Raw genomic sequence first — 19,187 nt, forward strand, 5'->3', positions numbered from 1 at the left:
GTCTACGACGCCAAAGGAGGCATAGGGGTGTGGTTAGGCTCTTTTTCTTTTTTACTACGGTTAATGAGGTGAACATTTCTTTTTTTTTTTTTAATACACAGAAGAAAGAAAGAAAAACACGCGCCCAGAGTGGGGACCGAACCCACGCCTTTCGATTACATGTCGAATGCCTTACCGATTCGGCTATCTGGGCGACTGTGTTCTCCTTCACTTTCTGGGCTATTTATATTTACTAGAGGTGTATCTGACACTTGAGGGTGGTGGCCAGCGCCACTCAGACTACACGGGGAGAAGGGGACCTTCTTTTCAACCCCCGGGGCGTGACTACAACGTCTACAGCCTGTCATGAGCGGGTAACTGGCGGGAAGCCCTCTTATGCTACCTAGGCATCAAGGCTGCCAGAACCGAGACCCCCCTTCCCCCCTTGTCATGGGGCGTAGGTAGGCTGGTGATGATGAGGATGACGATGATGATACTTAAAAATGAAATTGTAAACAGATCAAGTGAGGATGTGGTGCAGAAAGCACTCGTGTGCACCATTATCTACTTTTGATCCTTGTTTAAGTCATCGTAAACTGACGCATAGTGGGCTTTAACAAACATGTAATACATCCCATATGAACAAAACGTCTTCTCGTATTTGGCCCGCGAAGTGCTGCAGGCAGTATGCGTAGGGTGGAGGATAATTGCAAGTTGTGACCGAAGTGCAAATCCCGGCGGAATTGGCGTGGAGTTTGGCGATTTGTTGTCGAAGGGGACGCGAGCACATAAAAAAAAAAAAACAAGTACTGGCCCAAGAAAAAGATGCGCAGATCGATCTGGAAGAATCAGTGCAGCAAAGACTTGGTCGTGTCATGCAGCAAAAAAAAAAAAAAATAAGCCTATATCTATGTCCCTATTTGAACGCGCTAGCGTGATGAAGATGTTTGTGATGTCAAAACAGGAAAATTTTCGCGATTGTATGGGGCTCATCTTCCTCATCATATCAACAGAACACGGCAAGGACATTTGTGGGACACCATCGCAAAGTGTCGTAACATGCTTTTTGAGTGACCATTGGCTTTGCTACAATGGCAGCAATAGCACTATATTGGCTTTTACCTTTCAGTATTGTATACTCCGCGAAAGCAGAATCTGGAGCAGAGCCCGGGCAAGAGGTATTAAGGCTACATTGAAAAGAGTGGGGGAGAGAATTGAGCCTTGCTGGGTGCCTTCGGTGGGTAGTGAAAATTGGGAGTACGTAAATACCTGACCTGAGTTTAATGGTCATCGAACTTCTCGTTTTTTTTTCAGGACTGCCGGTTAACACGGGGCGACACGGTGTCTTCTCCGACGGCAGATCTCTCCGGACAATCACCGACGAAGGCTTCCAGCATTCGAGATTCCACTCAGGCTATGCTCAGCGCTATCCGTGGAGAACTGCAGAAGTTCAGCGTTGCGCAGAGGGCGCAGAACGGAGAGAGTTTCGCGTAGACCTGAGCGAAAGGACGACCATGCGAGGAGGGGGAGAAACAAAAAAGGGTTTCTATGCGAGATCTATGGCAACATCAGTGTAAATCGCGGAAAAGTGCAGATAAAGCAACTGCGGCGCGAGGAAAACACAAATGCCAAGAACTACAAAACAAGACTCCACTCTTTACACAACCAGTCCCCCTTTTTTCACATAATCAGGTGGAAACACTCAAGCATTCCCTATAATTGTACCTCACGTAAATATATCCCTTATTTATTTTGCAACAAGGAGGAGTGTGTAGCGTCAATCGCATGGGCATTGCACATGAGACATGCGCTAATGGTGTGACAAGATTTGTGGCATTGTTTTTCCTAAAGAATTTGTTTTGTTTTGAGCTCATTCATTCAAGCCTCGCCAGCAGCAGTAATGATATTGGTATTTTTAAGTCCCGCAAGAGAAACCGTCAGTATTGCGTAAAGACGATTCCTCTCGACGGTGTTTTTAAAGCACGTTTGGAATATATCTGGATTTGTAATATGGGACGCAGAATAACACAAATCAAGAGTGAATTACTTCTTTGGGGGATGGTACTCAAATTAGATTATTATATTGGTAGCGGTGTTCATGTAATGGGTGATGTTGCCGCTATTTGATCCCCGAGGTAGCCACCATTGCACATTCGTGGTCAAGTAAGGGCAATGCTAACACACGACAGTCATGGTGGCATCTCGACGCACGGTGCGGAAATAAGCGGGGCTGGGAGTAAGCGCCACAAAATGGAATAAACGTGCTCTCACTCACTCAATGGGTTGACCATACAATTATAGCGGGTGGCTTTTCTGCAATGTTTGTCGGCAGGCAGCGCTGGAAAAATAGAGTAGTGCCGCCGGTTCGATTTTCCTTCCCAACAGTTTTAAGGGTAGTGCAGAAAGCAGTTCGGAAGAAAAATTGGAAGGACTTCCAAAGGGTTTCAAGGCGACTTTTATAGCGGTGGTCATGAGCAGAAAGATCAAAGATCATTCCATGACAAATATCTCAAGCGTGATGGTAAAAATATACAAAATAAAATAGTATATGTTACATTTCTCGGCATGGTCAATTATTCGTCACCGCACCTAGTTTTAATTCAGAAAGGCATAGATCATGGTAAAGAAAAAAAGTCAGAGATATAAACCTGCATTGTTAGCTCGCATTTCAAATTACCTCTACATAAGCGCCCTTTAGCGGCTTTCGGGAGCTTCAAAAAGTTGTGGCGGATAAAAAGCTTTAATAAAAGCAATTAAAAAACGACCAAGCATGCGTGAAACAGGGTAACCTTTTTTTTCATGAGAATTTGCGATAATCAAGCATTTTGCCTGGAGTGTTTGTAGCAGAATGGCAGCCACCAATCCTGGTATTTTATATTTTTTTGCCACAGGGTTTCTACACGCACATGCCGGTGAGAAAACTATCACTATTGCCGTCAGCAACTAACGCGTTACATTATTCAGCTGTACTCAAGTGCTAAGTTGTTCACAACTTGGCCACTGATATTGTTAAAATCACGCTGGATAATGAGTAAACACGAGGTTTTCTTTTTATGTAATCAGTGTGCTTTGGACGAAATACCGTGCCCTGAGCAAATCTATCGCTAGGGTCTATTATTAAGTGTCCCCTTAGACTGTGTGCTAGTCTATATGCGGGGCGCTTTGTCATAAAGCTGGGAGTTTCTTATAACCGTGCTTTGCCAGCAGAGCATTGGTTTTTCTGCCTTATTTGGTGCTTGTTTTCTTCAGTGTGCCAACATTTAGCGGCGCGAAAAAGCACATTAATATGACGTTACCTCTCTCCAAAAATCCTAAATCGGTTAGTGCCACACTAAATGTCCGCAGGAGCTGTTTGACATCTCCTCGGAAAAGCAATAACCAGGGTATTTTTTGCTGCGTGAAGCATCTACAGGCCTCATTCGCTTTCCACATGTAGATATATCCTCCTCATGCAACATACATTTCATAAACCTAGCGTCCCGCGATGTGTAACTATGTATCTTGCATATTTACAAATGAGCAGCACCACTTGATGGCGACATGAGGACTGCTTAGGTGCTACAGAGGTACTGACCCGTTGCTGCGTTTTCCTGCGAGTTCACAGTGAAGACACCCATGAAAAGAGCATTGACATTACTTTTGCAGACAAAAAGATGCCTCCCGGTGCACGCATTTTATATTTTCCGAGTGTGAATAAGAGTTAGTGGAACTGGTAAAAGATACCTCGAGTATCTGATACTTAGTTCAAGACAATGACATTTAGCCCCCTGACTCATAAAAATCTTGGTTGTTGGAAGCACCAGTCCACTTTGGAGTCTGCACCATCCGTGTAAGTCGCGACTGCTGTTCAACAAATGCATTCCTTAGGTGTTGACCTCGTAGGTTTACATGACGAAGATGATGTGCAGTTACAACCTTGTCTTCGACACTACCAGCTGGAATTAAAACGATGGGTTAGATATGTGTGTACCGTTCTGCCAGAAATATGTAGTTAAAAGGTCAAACAACCGAATTTTTGTGGAGTGCATGTCCTATAGCTCATATGAAAGGCAACGTTTTCTATAGTGGTGACCCCGAAAGGAATTTAGAAATAAATAGGCGGCAATAATTTAAATTTGGAACTAAACTTTCCGAGGTCTGAAAGGTTGCGCCATGTAGTGTAAAAACGCGAGACTACCTTACGTAGAACAAATTCGAACAATAGCGCAAAAACACAGACACTAGGGAAAGAAAATGACAGGACGACGCTTCCCCTAGTGTCTGTGTTTTAAGTGCGAATGCACTTCTTAAGCGAGCCTGAATCGTCCGCCGCCGTCGTCCGCATAGCAACAGCTGCGGGTGCGCGCGCTCCTCGTCTTCCCTAGCAACGGGGGGAGATGGGCGCGCGCTACTCTCCTCCTCCTCTCTCCGCTCAGTGACTGCGGGTGTTGGGCGCCTCCTCTCCACTTCGGGCGGGAGAGCTCTCGCTCGCGTAGCGGGCGCTCCGCATTCCGACGCGTGAGGGCGCTCGTGTAGCGGCCGCGTGGCGCGGGAGGGTATTAGTCGAGCGCACGCCATCGTCGAGAGCGGTCGCTGGTCCTGCATCTCGATAACGATGATGGCGGACCGGACAACGGTACCAGCAATAACGAGTGAAATATCTTTCTTTGTAGTTGTGTGCGTGTGTGTAATCTCTCGACTACTCATTAAGATCACGATATCCACCGTAATCGCGCAATCAACAACCGTGCATTCGCACTTACACATTCTCCCCCTCGGGGAAGTGCGAGGGAATTTTTTACGCTGTTGTTCGAAGATGTTCAACCAATACCAACTCGCCCAAATGTCGATCCTTCTGCACTACCGTACGTGTCCCGTGGCATCCGCTATGGTGGCTCCACCGCGATCAGCTGGCGGCGGTGCACCGACGGCAGCCGGCTGCGGAGGCCATGCGTGTCCAAACAACTCCGTCGGTTTCAATGCGAGAATAAAAAAGTCGCATAAAAGAATAGCAAAGACTGCATGTTATTGTTTTTTATTCGGGGATAAGGTTTTAAATACCTCTTTTCATCTCACGTGCAGTTAAAAGTATGTTGCCGCGAAGGAGGATTCTGCGATCTAAAAATTCCGTTTCACACGTTTTAGAGCGCTATCAGCAAAACCGTTTCGGGTTGAACTATTTTTGGTGATGTCTTTTCATTCTAGATGGAGAAAATATACTCGACAGAAATTGGTTTTCTGTCCTTCTAAACACAGAGTAACAAAATATCTGTTGTATTACACGCACGACATGACAGTTCCGGAACATTCTTATGCTTCATTACTCACCTTCGGAACTCTGTAAAATAAACGTTCCTTTCCAAAGCATCGACTCTTCTGTCACTGATATTCAAAGAAATAGGGGCCAAGCAAGTCCAGGGGACCGAAGACATCATAGAGGCGATTTTTTACCCCGTTTTCTGGGTCGCTTTATTCAGCTATCAAACTGAAGGTACATATGTATCCCGTCCAATGTACAAGTGCTCACAGCAGTCAACAGCAACACTGTCCCGTACAGAGTCACAAAGGCACCTCTTTCAATAGAAAAGTAACACAACTAATTCGAAATGATGGAAGAGTGAAACACAAAAACAGAAAAAGAACAACAATGCCGTGCTCAATGAAAATGCATCGTGATTGACTTCATTCAAACACACTGAGCTCGACTGTACAAAATACGGTTTCTTCTGTACTTTAACAGGAAATGCAGATGGCTGACATTGCGCCGGGTAAATTTTCGCTTTATCAGCAAAGAATAAAATGTCCACTGGAGAACGCTTCACAAAGTAGCTTTATTAAAGGACACTGGTTGCACGCGTGTATGATAAAAAATGAAAGGAAGGTTCAGTTTAAGAAAAGGACACAAAGCCCACATTGTGTCTTTGGGACCACCACTTAAAGGACAAAAGAAGGCTTGTAAAGGTTTTAAAATCTGAAATCTTCAACACTGTTCTATATCTCTCGCAGCTCCTTTCCACAAAGCAGTTAACAATCAACTTGCCTCTACTTTTCTTCCTCTTCTCTAAACAGAACTGTGGCGAATTATACGGGAAAAACAATCGAGGTGCCTTTAACCTACGCACTTCAGTGTAGCACTCCTCTACGTGTGGTTGATGGTGAGCTGATAGATCTATTTACACGTTATCACACAAACCAGCAAGGACGCCTTGCGTTCTGTCTCCCTATATTGCGTGCGAAACCATCTTTTCAAGTGCCTATATTACACGTCTCGTGCTGTTTCCCGAAAGTGCTCGTCAACCCCTAGCGTCACCAACAGGCCTCGAGCGCCGTGTACGTCATCTTGTGACAGCACCGGAGAGCGAGAACACATGCGTTAGCACGGGAACTGTGGTAAAATAAAAGCCAGGTAGAGGGTCGTTGACGGAACAGAACGGAATGGCCGAAGATGCAGTTAGTGTTTGGAGAAAATAGCTCTGACGGTTTTCAAGTAACGTCACCGAGGTGCAAAAAAATGACGACCATGAACGCAGCGCAGACAAATGCGGTACACAAAAAAATGCGGCACTTGTTTGCACCACATTTTAAAACTGAAACTGGTAAATGAGCCATCCACCCCGATGAGCTGCCTAAGATATCGCCGGAACTGTTGCCTTGAGGAATAATGTAACAAAGACCACAGAAACATTTAGAAGCAACTTAAACTGGGTGTTAGGTGACCACAATAAAAATGGGTTTCTACAATTACTGCTTTACAGTTTGCAATGTTAATTCCTGCCATAACTAACTTAAGTTGAAAGAAATGATTGTAAATACAAAAAAATTAACCCAAGGCTGCTTTACTAATAAAAAAATTCGGCGATTTGCCGCCAGGTCATTATGCAGGATACTTGAAACGTATGCAAAGCAAACCAGTCCCAGTACATTATGTGGTATAAGCTGTTGGCTACTTCCACTTACCGCACAATGACACACTACCCGTTCCTCCAATTGAATCTAGTTCTACCCAAGCAAATTATGCACTAATCCCCCAGAATGAAGCGCCTTTGATGACTCAAATGACTCCGTAACCACGGAGACGTTTACATCCGTTGCAGCTGAAGTAAAATTGTAATCCTGCCAAGTTTCATTAGGCTACTTGACATGGAAGCAGGCTAGGTCACGCACTGAACCCAATTGTGTTTAGTTTGTTGCAGTCATTTGGACAGCCTCTCGGTGAACGCAGTTGTAAATAGACCAAATAGGCTAATGCAATCCAATACCAGAAACAATCCAATCCAATCCTAATGCCACTCATTGGAGGATGAGGCGGTGCATGCTACGTAGCAATGAAGTGCTGCGCAGGTAGACTAAGGATGTTTTACAGTGAAATAAAAGCAAAGTGCTAATTGCATGTGTTGCCGCCATGTGCTCACAGGCTTTCCCTTTACACTACGAAATCTTACACGCTTCTTTCCACCCTAAGTTAAACCGCTTACGAGTATGCGTGCTTGCTCGAAGGTCGGCATCTAACGTCTGTTCTGCAACGTGCATCCTTGATTTCAAGCGCTGGTTGCCAATTTCACCTCCAGAACAGAGTGAACAGACCACGCATGTACACGGAATGGTTGCTGACCACTTCGGTTCATGGTGAAACCACCCAGAGACAGACAACGCTGGATCTGATGCGGCGATGTGTGAAGCGAGTTAGGTACGACAGTATATAGACGGAACGATCGATCGCTTCTCCCAGACTGCTAGTTGCTCTCCGCACACAATCCGGAGGGCCCTTGCTGGCCGAAGTCTGCTGAGCGCCCAGCAAGTGGCACAGCCACGGCTCGCGCTTCTCGTGAAAGACTATACTCCAGGAGGAGGGGGATGAGAAGAGAGGGCGAGAAGGAAGCTGTGAAAACGTTCACGGGAGAGTCGGCGTTACACAACTATGGTAAAGCTTGATTGAAGTGCAGCTAGCGCAACGGCCGTCGCTACTGGACAAGGTCTCAGTGTATGTAAGCGCTGTTCAGTGTTTCCACTGCTTTGGCTGTCTATATTGCTATATAACGAGTCCCATTTCCTAGTTTCAGAACTGCGAACTCAGGTATGGCGTTTGGCCAACGCGCCATCTGGAACTATGTCAGCACAGATCTGCTCAAAAGCGGTACTGTTTGAAAACAGAACTGTCGCGACCTGTAACTGGCTATTTGGTACGCTTGTGGGCTGCCCAGACCAATCGTAGTAGTAACTAGCATGTGCGAAAGCCGTGGCAGAATGACAGTGAATCATAGTTATAGTCCCGAGACTACCACCTCGCTAGCTTTCATTTCATCATATACATCTCGTACCAATCTGCGCTGTTCTTTGGTGAATGTTGGAGACACTTTACTTTGGGTGAGGCGCAAGAACGTACGCCTAATATGCACATTGGTGCGGCATGCCATATGTGGCATGCTGAACAATTAAGCGCTTTTCTAGGATAACAATCGCAAGGATAGGATAACAGTCTTTTATCTAGGATAACAATCGCAATCAATACACAGCTCTTGCTTCCTCTTTCTTTTCAAAATATGCTCAGGAATATTAATACGCTAGTTTATTTATGAGGTGCCCACCCCTTCCCGACCTCCCGAAGTGTTTTTCTTTATGCGTGCACATATCATAATGTATGCATATATCAGCGACCAAAAACAGCCTGATCGCGTTGAAATTAGGGACAGCTGCAATAATTAAAAAAGTTGTAAGGATGGTACCATTGCTTGTCTTATGAAATCACGAGAAGTGACCTCCCTGCAGTGCTTTCAATTCAGATCATTTGCACTTATAATACTACTGATAACCTAGGAGCTGATATATACAATTTAAGCGAATGGCATACTTATATATTTGCTTCAATAAAAACCCCAAGTAAAGTAGCAACCAATGAAGATGAGCAATGAAGAAGGAAGAGCAATGAACAAAAGCAGCTAGCCCTCCCAGGGCACTCAAACTTTTGGGAACATAATTGAAAACACAGTTCACTGCAAACAAGAACTCCACCTCTTGTATCGAGTTTACTTTCTTCCAAATTAGATTTTCCGCTTGCAGCCTTGTAAAATTAAAACAGTGCTTTTGCACGTGGTTTTTCTCAATCGTATTATAAGGGCTATAGAAATTATGCAGCGCACAGTAATTCATTTTTAAGTGTTAGAGTTGAATCCAATGTTAGCTAGAAATTCAACTCTATATAGTAACTGATGGATTCAGCTATCATAGGGGCGTGCTAAGGGTTCTCTTTTCTTGTTTTCTAAAGCATACACAGTGAGACAGTTGAGAGGGCAGGCCCCCAGTCTGTTACTACTTGGTCAAGGCTATAAGGGTGACACATGACACACGCCCTCCTCCTGGTAGAAAAAAAGGTACACGCTCGTGGGAATCAGGCCCAGTGACTGCAGCTGAGCATTAGTCCCATCCAAAGTGCTTCTCTATACATGCAGCATGGGCGCGATGCTCTGGAACGGGGAAGCCGGTCCACAGAGACTGAGACAATGAAAGAGCGCGACGTACACACGTGTGGCTACGCTAATGTACACTATATACACTCCAGCATTCTACTTTCACATTTCTGAGCGGTACACAGAGTCAGGCTAGTGTTTAGGCACAGTCTACATACTCACGACGCGTCAACGCGATCGGTGTTGGAGGCGGAGTTAATGCCATCCCCGGAAGGTGGCAGATGCAACGGGCACTTCTTTCTTGGTGTCTGTACCAAAATAGTAAGGAAAACTACTCCCAGAAAGCTTGAAAAAAAAAAACTCCACCGCAGGATTTTTCTTGTCAACAAAGCATTAAGAACCATAGAGTCACCATGACTTCTGCTCCTCGGCATCCAGAGGTTTTCTATTTAAAGCAGCTGAGAGAGAGAGAAAACAAAGCAGCCAATTGCGCACATCTGGAAGGATTTCTTTGAAATTCCTATGAATGCTTGTTAGTGACTAGTCACGACTTGAATCACTTTTGAGGAGCTATTGCGCACAACGCGACAGTGATGACAAACTATGGGGTCTGAGTAATTAGAGCTCACACGAGATATAAACAAATAAGGGTTTGCAGTGATCCAGTGAAGTCATGCACGTACAAGCACCACTCGCAATACAACAGCCAGTGTTAACTGAGCAGAGCAATCAATCTCGTATCCCCAGCAAATTAACAAAAACGAAATGTTCAGGTAATCTAGCTGGTCAAGCTAGGGCAAAAAATGCACTTAAGAAACCTCCGGCACACAGCGATGTTTGCGAAACAGAAACCTGACTGAGCCGAGTGCGAGTATCTGTTCTAGAGCACAAAAAATACAAGAAAGAAGAAAGTACGACGACTCCTAAAGGTTACTAAGCAACAGAAGAAAAGAAACAGCTGAACATTTAGTTTGGAATGACTAATACAAGTGGTTCGTACCGCTCATACGTTACACCCTGTAACAGAACCCATACAGATCAGTAGACACACCACCTGCTTCTCTTTACAGAATCTTGCCGCCATTTTGGATGACCTCGAACCACCAGAACGACATTTAGCTCGCCCCATTAAAAATTATGCACTATCGTCTACAAAAATGGAGCTATGCAAAATAACCTCTTATCTGAATGTACAATGTCAAGCACTTCGTCAGGTTTGCAATTGTCACGTTATCATTCTTCTTTTTTACACGGCTACAACTTGAGATACTACTAAACTACGTGTCAACACGAATGCGAGGAGTCACACACAGCATGACAGAGACGAGGAATTCTGTGATCACATTTTTCTAACCACCAGATATTCAAAAGAGGGCACATGACAGTGTCAGCAGCAATCTACACATAATAATACGTCTCTAAAAAAACACCACGTAAGCAGTTCGGCGCACAACCTCTACGTGTAGCGGTATCTCTGGGAGTATTCCTCGCGTAGCAAAACAATGACACGAACACAAAAAAAGCTGACAATTCAAGCACAGGGAGGGCATTTGTTCACATTGTTAAACGTTGTCGCGGGCAAGAAAATCCAACCACACGTACACGACACAACGCCTTCACTGAAGGAGCTCACATAGAGTTCTCTAAACTTAACCGCAATTATTCAACAAGAGCGACGGCAAACAAATAAATAAGTAGGCTATCAACGATATATCGTTTTCTTCTTTTGTACAAGCAGTGCTGCATTGGGGAAAGGAAGGGGATAAACTCCGCGTCATCCTTTTGACGATGCTATGTTACAGCGACCTCGTATGAGTTCTTAGATCACATGCCATCACCGCAAGCAAGACGGCTCGTGGTGTCTGTTGGCGCGTCACATCTCAGGAATGTGCCGAACATGCGGTTGTTCTTGCCGTAATTGTCACCATGGAGTCGTGAGCTAGCGCACTGTCTCTATGCGAAGGTGTGAAGGATCATATCATTGCCGATATGCGGCATCAAAGAGACGGTGGTGCGCACATTGTCGGCCAGCTTAATATGCGACATAGTCAGAGGAACAGGTAACAGTTGTCTAGCCACCTGCAGTTGCGTGAGCCCGCACGCCGCCTCAAGAGATGAAAGCTTTACGTCCAAGTTAATGACGCTGCTGATACAGAAGAAGAATAAAAAGTAACAAATTCCCTTGCGTAATGACTAGGTATTTCCCCAAGAAACAGCACATGATCTAGGCGATTCGGATGAAATGAACTAGTAGACATAAGATCATTTAAATCTACATAGTCACGTATAATGCAATAGCAACTGTCACTCATAAAAACAAGAACAAGGAAAATTAAGTGCGAACTAGAAGGAGATAACACATTTCATGGGAGGTCATCCGAAGTTGGAAGGAGAGTCCTATTCACAAAAATGTCTACAAAATATGCGTAAAATTTTACGTGAAAACTTCTCTTAGGTTGACCTCATGTCTCATTAAAAGAGGGCTTCCCTCGCATTGAGGTCGTCTTCCTGTGAAACCACAAACGTACGGCTTTTGTGTGCACTGCACTTCATTAGGCAGCGATCTACAAACACAATTCATAGAGCTCATCCTGCTCATTTGTTCACTTTTGTCGACAACGACTCCAGCTTTGCTTTCCACCAGCAGCAGATTGCTTATCGACTCACGACAGAAGTCTTCCAAAAATCGGAGCTGCTTATCACCACCTCCCCTGAACGTCGCAAGGGTCAAGTCTACTGTTTCGACTCTGTGAATGTCGCCGTCATCCTCGACTGATCTTCAGCGTCGCACGGTTTAGACGGCCCGTGAAGAAACAAGTGGCCCACAGCGGCGCTTGCACATTCCGCGTTGAGCACCTTCTGCACCTCGACCGCTGAGCGGCTCCTCCGTCCCCGGAACGGGTTGGAGGTGCTCAGTCGGCTGCCCTGTTCTTGCTTCGCAGGGAGGTGCAGAGGTCCTGTAGTCATCAGATGGTCGTCTCGAAGGTGTACGTCACGTTGAAGGAGGGGTTGTCGAAGGAGTTCTCCCGCCCGATGCCGCCGTTGATGCTACCGTTCTCGTCCACATTGTCGGGCCTCAGCGACTGCTGGGTTTGAGCCGGGCCCCAGCCCTCAGTAGGCCGCATGGTGACAGCGATGCGCTGTAGAAGGGGAACAAGATGTATATAAAAGAACTGGATTTAAGAAAGGGCAAACCCAAAGGATAACAATGCAGTAAAGTATAGCTTCAGTGCTTGCGTAAAAGTTGCGGCGCACATTAAAAACATACACACTGGTTCAATGTGTGCACACCTACATTCACTGCTCATTTGCAACCTATTAAAAACTATAGACACACACACAAACAATATATATATATATAGTTAAGAGAACAGGTTCCTGGCTATAAGGTTAAGTACAAGATAGAGTAGTCACATTGAAAAACATAATATTTATTCTAACGTTTCGACCACGGGCCGCCCTTTTTCAAAGACCGGCCCCCGGTCTATCGTGTATATATCAGTGTGTCGAAGCGAAAAAAAATACCGGTTCGGTTACGGTTCCGGTTCAGGCGAAATCATTTCGTTCCCGTTCAGTTCCGGTTCGACAAAATCACGTACCGAACCGGTTCGGAAACCGCATCGGGAGTTTGAACCGGTTCGGGAACCGGTTCGATGAGATGAATAATCACTGAAATTAGAAAAAAAAACATTTAGTAGTTTAAAATAACAGTCAAATCAAAATACAAACAAAAATTAAAAATGCTGCTCTTTCCCAAGGGCAGTGGCGCAATTGCAAAGCAAACTTTAAACAATTACAAGATATTAGAAAAACAGATGAAGTGGCGACGATTTACCACTTACTTTATCGCCCAGTCTATTGTCCTAGCGACTATTCATAAAGCCACCGCCAACAGATATGACGGTTGGATATATTTTCTGCCTTTAATTTTTTGTTGAAATCGCAATTGTCGAAATGAAATCACGCATCGCGCTAACCTTGAAGCCTAAAATTTAGGCCTGCGTTCTGGCGCGTTCAAATACCAGCGCTTAATACCAATGGCGCACATTTTTTATATTTGTAACAAAACAGAAAAATTCTACAAACACATAAATACTAAAAATGAATTAGACTATTTGGTCACCCTGATTAATTTGTTAGCTGTCACCTTATCGAATGTGTTAGCCACACTTTTGTTAAAAGTAAGCTGTAGTTAACGCTGAGTCACTGCATTATTGCTCTGACCACTGCAATTCCTTTTGTGATAGTTATAACGGATGTGTGCATCGTACCGCCTGATCCCCGGCCATCGTTCCGTGTGCTACATTGCGGAATCTTATAACAGATCATGCTGTTACAAAATGAAAGGGAAATTTTACGCGCGAGCATGAGATGGAACATTATAAAAGCGTCTACCTAAAAAAGTCCCATTGTCTGGAGGGGAAAGTGCGCGAGCGGGTACGAAGTTGATGGTACGTGAAAAAAAAGACCTGAATTGCATTGACTGTGCAATATCAACAACGGAGGGTCGAAACGTTTTGCTAGAACCGGTAACCGTTATTTCTTTTTTCGGTTCACTTCCGGTTCGGGTTCGGGTTCAGTTCCGGCAAAAATACCGGTTCAGTTCCGGTTTTCGGTTCGGTTCGGTGTCGGTTCGACACCCTTGTATATATATATATATATATATATATATATATATATATATATATCGTAAGAAAGATGGTCGAGGCTCACTTAGATGGTTGGATCAATTTACGGGAGAGAGGTGACGCCAGCTAGATTTGAGTGTTCAGACAATGGCCGATAGCACGCGCAAAAGCCTGTCCTGCGGCGCTTCTTCCGCTGACACCGGCGTGAGCGCATAGCCTCATGGGTAGATTGGACAACTCTTCTGTATGGCTAATGCCTGCGCACGGCACATACCATGATGGTCTTGTGTCCAACTTTATCGCTACAATATATATATATATATATATATATATATATATATATATATATATATATATATATATATATATATATATATATATATATATATATATATATATATATATATATATATATATATATATATATATATATAGATGTATATACACGCGTGAATAGTTAAATAGTTACAGCAGTCGGTCCTGAGGCCGAAACATCAGAATAACTCTTGTCTTTTTCACTGTGACTATTCAATCGTACAGTTAACCTAATAGCCAGGAGCCTTTTTTTCTAAAATATACATATGCATGTGCAATCATCACTCTAGATCACCTGCAGGAGCAACAAGCATAACATCCCCAAATTTTCTTGTATTTTTTAGTCGAAGTTTCGTGTGGGCTTCTGCCAAGATCATCTGTCTTCCACCTTAATAGAAAAGAAAGCACACTATATGAGGCGCGTTTGACTCACGTGTCCTAGGCTTCCCTTGGGCACGGAGCAGAGCTTGATGACCATGAGGACGAGGATGGTGGCGATCGGGATAAACACGATGGTCCAGCCGACGCCGATGGCCCAGGGCGGGTAGTTGGTACCCTTCGCTTGAGAATGCTCCACAATGTTGAAGATCAGGATAAACTGCGGGTAGCGAAGAATATCATGCACGTGATTGCGCATTGATGAGAGCAGCAGCACGGGTAGGCTACAAAAAAGTGTGCCAAAGAGAGTGACGAGGAAAAATTATATGCCGCCCCCAATGGGATTACAGGATGAAAGGCGAGAATCAGAAGTAGTGCTTTCAGCTGGTGTTTTGATCGGCTGACATCTTTCGTGGTGTTTCATCATGTGTACGAAAAAATAGAGAAAAGTACTTACTAGTATTGTGGGTGCTTACTAGTGCTGTAGGAGCTTGCTACTCGTGCTTACTACTATTGGGGCTAATTTCTCTCTCTTTTCAATGCTGTACTGGCAGGTGGCTGTATAAATACATGTGCATAAACAGCTCCGTACTTCACTCAAAAACAATCGCGACCAGCGCACTAACAGCAACTTTGATAGCCCAGGCTGCCTGGTGTATATGATCCTGACGCACTAAGTTCCGCTACGTCAAGGCACTTTTATGAAGGAAGCACGGATGCTGTGTAAAGAGCAGTGGCATGCCGTTACTTGAACATGTAACGCACATTATTATGGCACGAATTTTCTATTTATAGAACGTACACACTAACTGCACCTTCATGCAGAAGCTATTAGTGGTTGGGTAAATACAGACAACAGGTGAAAGCAGCAAAGTATCTGCAAACAAGAGGTTAACAGAGGTGTGCGAACACCAAATTTGCGACTGCAAATCAATTACCAATAGTAAAATCTGGAACCTAATCAAGTTAAAATTTCCGAATACAAATAGCTTTGCTTTAGTGCGCACAGTGCTCCTAACGTACACGTACAAAAAAATGTAGCATAGGACTTCTCATCTGAGTGCTCGCGTAGCTTGAGGAGAAAATGGTGCAAAACATTGAAAATAAAAGATAAGACGAGAGGACAAAGCAGCGGAACAAAAATTTTACATACATTGCCATGAAGAAATGCAGGTTCCTTAACATGCTGTAGATACAGGAAGTGTATATTTTGTTGGTCCCTTGAGAGGCTAAGTATGCTAGTGACTAGAATGACCTTACTGTAAGCCAACAAGTAATAATTCATTCATGAACTATATGGACAGGATATTACTTTCCGGGTTTCAATTTTTCGCACAAGTAGCGTTCCATTTCAGCCAACATACACCAGAGGCAGCAAGCACTTGGTTCGCAAAAGGCTAGGACGTGGTAGGCATTTTTGCACAGATTTGGCTTCGTGCAGCGAAGCCAACCCAAAAAAAGCATGTTGTACGGTGAAGCTTTTTTAAAAGATTGAATGTAGCGCGGCAGACCCAAGTTTCATTGCTCTATGTTTCGTGAATTTTCAATATTCGAAAACTGAATACTTTGAGAGGGAAAACTGTTCAGCAAATGGAATCAAATAATAAACAGTATTACAAAAGTATTCAAAGCTCGGAAACTTGACGTCTAGAAGTTGGATGTTTTACGTCGCACAGCACCGACAAACCAAAAGTTGGCGTTTTGAACGGCGTTTCCAAGACCTCGAAATATCTTGGCAATCTCAGCCACGACCTTGAAAGATCTGTAGTAAGGCCAGTCGATGTTCCACTGTAAAACTTTTGTTCCACAACCACATTACGCAGGATTAAACAAATGACAGTGCCGACTAGAGAAGGCATTTTTCTAGCTTTAGGTACATTCTTTGTTAATTAAAGAAGTTGTAAGTGGCATGGTGGCTCTCGCGCTGAAAAAGAACTTACGACAAGTGTTGCTGGTGTAAAGTATTTCCACATGATGGTCCAGAACATCGTCCATGTGTAAGAACGAGACCCAATCATTTTCTCAATGTCACAGAGAAACTTTTCCGCTCCTGCAGGGACAATAAAAAACCAATGAACACTGACATCTGAAATGCCCAACAAATGTTTTCCTTAACGGACACAGCAATGGTCAGCTATCTAAAATGGGGCGATTTCAACAGCTTATTTTTGTCATCTTCAGTGAGGTTGTTATCGTGGCACACGATTTCAGCATCTACTAAATTATGATTCTATTGGCACTCAGATTGACATCAAGACATGCTCGTGGTATAAAGCATTGATGAGTTTTCTATGATTTTCTTTAAACCATAGGACAATTGTAATGTTTCCCATGTAGAGCTAGTGTAGCACTGCGTGAATCATTTAAGGCCAGTTTGATCAATCTGATAACATTCTTTTGTAATTATGCCGTTAATAAATTGCAGAAGTTATAAAGGGATATTACGGCCCGAATATGTGGTGAAGCTCAATGATGTTTAAAAATTGCCTATTTTCCTTAAAAAGCTTCTGTCCTCGTCTGTTGTGTCTGTATGAAATTTTGTGTGCTTAACTGCGGAGAATTAAGGAAAACCAACTAGCTAGACAAATACGTTATTAAAAATTATTTATTAAGTTGATGATTGGCTACGTTACGCCTTCTCTGTACATCTCTTTTTATTATTTTCGTGGGACGATTGCGTGAAAACATTCCGCGAAAAAAATCTGAAATTTACACTTCCCTTTGCGAGTAATTTGCGAAAATCAGCTGTGGGGATACATTAAATATCTCATGGTGAGGTATACGCGTCTACACACTGTGAGGGTGTATACCGAATATAATTGTGCGTGATTAAACAAAAAGAGGTCTATGAATGATAGCTATAAAATGCTCACGCTGGCAATAAAACGAGTAGTTAATTCCGTTGACCTAATTGCAGTGCTTTATAAAAAGGCTGGAAACGGTAACATCTGATTTTTTTTTTCAAATAAAAAAGCCTTAAAAAAGCAAAAACTACACGAGATTAGCAGCCCCAAGTAACATTCTGACAAATTTTCTCGAATGTATTCTGACAGCGACATGTTAACATAACTGCTAGCTGATCCATCCGATGTTTATAAACCTGGATGAAGGTGCAATGATATGTCTATAAGAAGTTATAGTATTATCGATGACTTTTTAAATGTTTATTTTTAGATCAAGCTTCAAGACGTGCCTACAAAGAAACATTTTGCGATTTCTCTATTTTCTAGCAGCCGTTATGCAGACCAATACATAAATCATTCATCATAACATAAATTGTAAGTACTTACCATAGTACCATGATATCAATGTGCATTCACCTATGGCAATGACTAGCACAGATAAACTTGCAGCATACTTGTCGAAAAGCTCCAGCCAGTGAACTCCAGCCTGTAGCATAAAAACATATGTTATGAAGAATTTGTTTTTTACTGAAACCCACCGGTTACCAATTTAAACCAAATCGGGCAAGTCGTCTTACCACATTTGTGTAAAACAGGTCCAGCGAATAGAGCACAGAAATGCGATGGGACATATTATCAAAGGGACACTAGCGACAATTTTACCCATACCTAGTGGCCTAGCATATTCAGATAGTGGCTCACTGCTAAACGTGCTAAGCTGCTTTCGTGAAGTAAAGAGTGCATGGAATCATGTACAGTGATGGCGATGCCTACACTTGTCGATTGTGCACATTCACGTAAGCACAAAAATGTGGTCATAGTTTTAATAAAGAAAGCCTTCCATACCTGTGCACTCGAAGGGGGAGGTAATCGTTGATAATTTATTTTCATTCTTGCATATGTACACAGGTTTCGTATGTACAATTTTGCCACAAGAAAAAGGAAGGTGCAGCCACATTGACTCATGGGGGTGTGCAAATTTTATGGCTAAACAATGTGGGAGAAGTACATTACCACTAGGTATGTTCTCTCGACCTTAGATTTCGACTTCAAATATGAATGTTGGTTACCTTGTGTTGAGAACATTTAGGTTTCTTTTTATTGACTTTTATCATACATTTTAATACCAGATCGCCCCAAGAGACACTGTGGTCGCTCCTGGATTAAGAGAGAGCACTCGGTCAAGCTGATGGTAAAGTTGGGTGCTTAGTTTGTCGCTGAGCAGCGAAACGTGGCAAAACACGAGGACTAACAGTGAAGTAATGCACAGACAGGGCTCATCTGTGTATCGCTTTACTGTTATTCCACATTTTGTGTGCTGTTTTGCTGTGCAGAATGAACCAACTGGCCCCACTTCAGACGTTAATTCGTTGTTTTTTGGAGCTTTTGTTAGCCAATATTGGGACCCCTTTAGGAACATTGAAGCTAAGCTTTCAATTTCAACCCCGGTTTTAGTGTACAAGCAAGGCACCCCCATGATCACGTTTGCTTTATTTAGGACATTCACATGGTTTGTGAATGCCACATGTCGAAACATTTTGACTGAAAAATTAGAGATTAATTTGTTCGGATATACCCTCCCTCGATGTTGCAATGGAAGC

The 19,187-nt window shown here is 43.4% G+C and overlaps 2 protein-coding genes across 7 annotated transcripts in view; one reads left to right on the forward strand and one right to left on the reverse strand.

Moving 5' to 3' along the window:
- Positions 1 to 5,606, forward strand: part of LOC144174826 (uncharacterized) — a 40,185-nt gene extending 34,579 nt beyond the window's left edge. For both annotated transcript variants that reach the window (XM_077703733.1, XM_077703734.1), the window contains one exon: positions 1,294 to 5,606. In XM_077703733.1, coding sequence (XP_077559859.1) covers positions 1,294 to 1,473 — 180 coding nt within the window. In that variant the 3' untranslated portion in view covers positions 1,474 to 5,606. The remainder of the gene's footprint in view (positions 1 to 1,293) is intronic.
- Positions 5,402 to 19,187, reverse strand: part of LOC144174827 (sodium- and chloride-dependent glycine transporter 1-like) — a 193,308-nt gene continuing 179,522 nt past the window's right edge. For all 5 annotated transcript variants that reach the window (XM_077703738.1, XM_077703736.1, XM_077703735.1 and 2 more), the window contains exons 11-14: positions 17,974 to 18,073; positions 16,624 to 16,733; positions 14,739 to 14,903; positions 5,402 to 12,502 (exon numbers count right to left, since the gene is read on the reverse strand). In XM_077703738.1, coding sequence (XP_077559864.1) covers positions 12,329 to 12,502; positions 14,739 to 14,903; positions 16,624 to 16,733; positions 17,974 to 18,073 — 549 coding nt within the window. In that variant the 3' untranslated portion in view covers positions 5,402 to 12,328. The remainder of the gene's footprint in view (positions 12,503 to 14,738; positions 14,904 to 16,623; positions 16,734 to 17,973; positions 18,074 to 19,187) is intronic.

This window comes from Haemaphysalis longicornis, unplaced genomic scaffold (assembly GCF_048455015.1).
Source record: "Haemaphysalis longicornis isolate Haplotype H1 unplaced genomic scaffold, Haemaphysalis longicornis Haplotype H1 scaffold_3, whole genome shotgun sequence".
NCBI lineage: Eukaryota > Metazoa > Arthropoda > Arachnida > Ixodida > Ixodidae > Haemaphysalis > Haemaphysalis longicornis.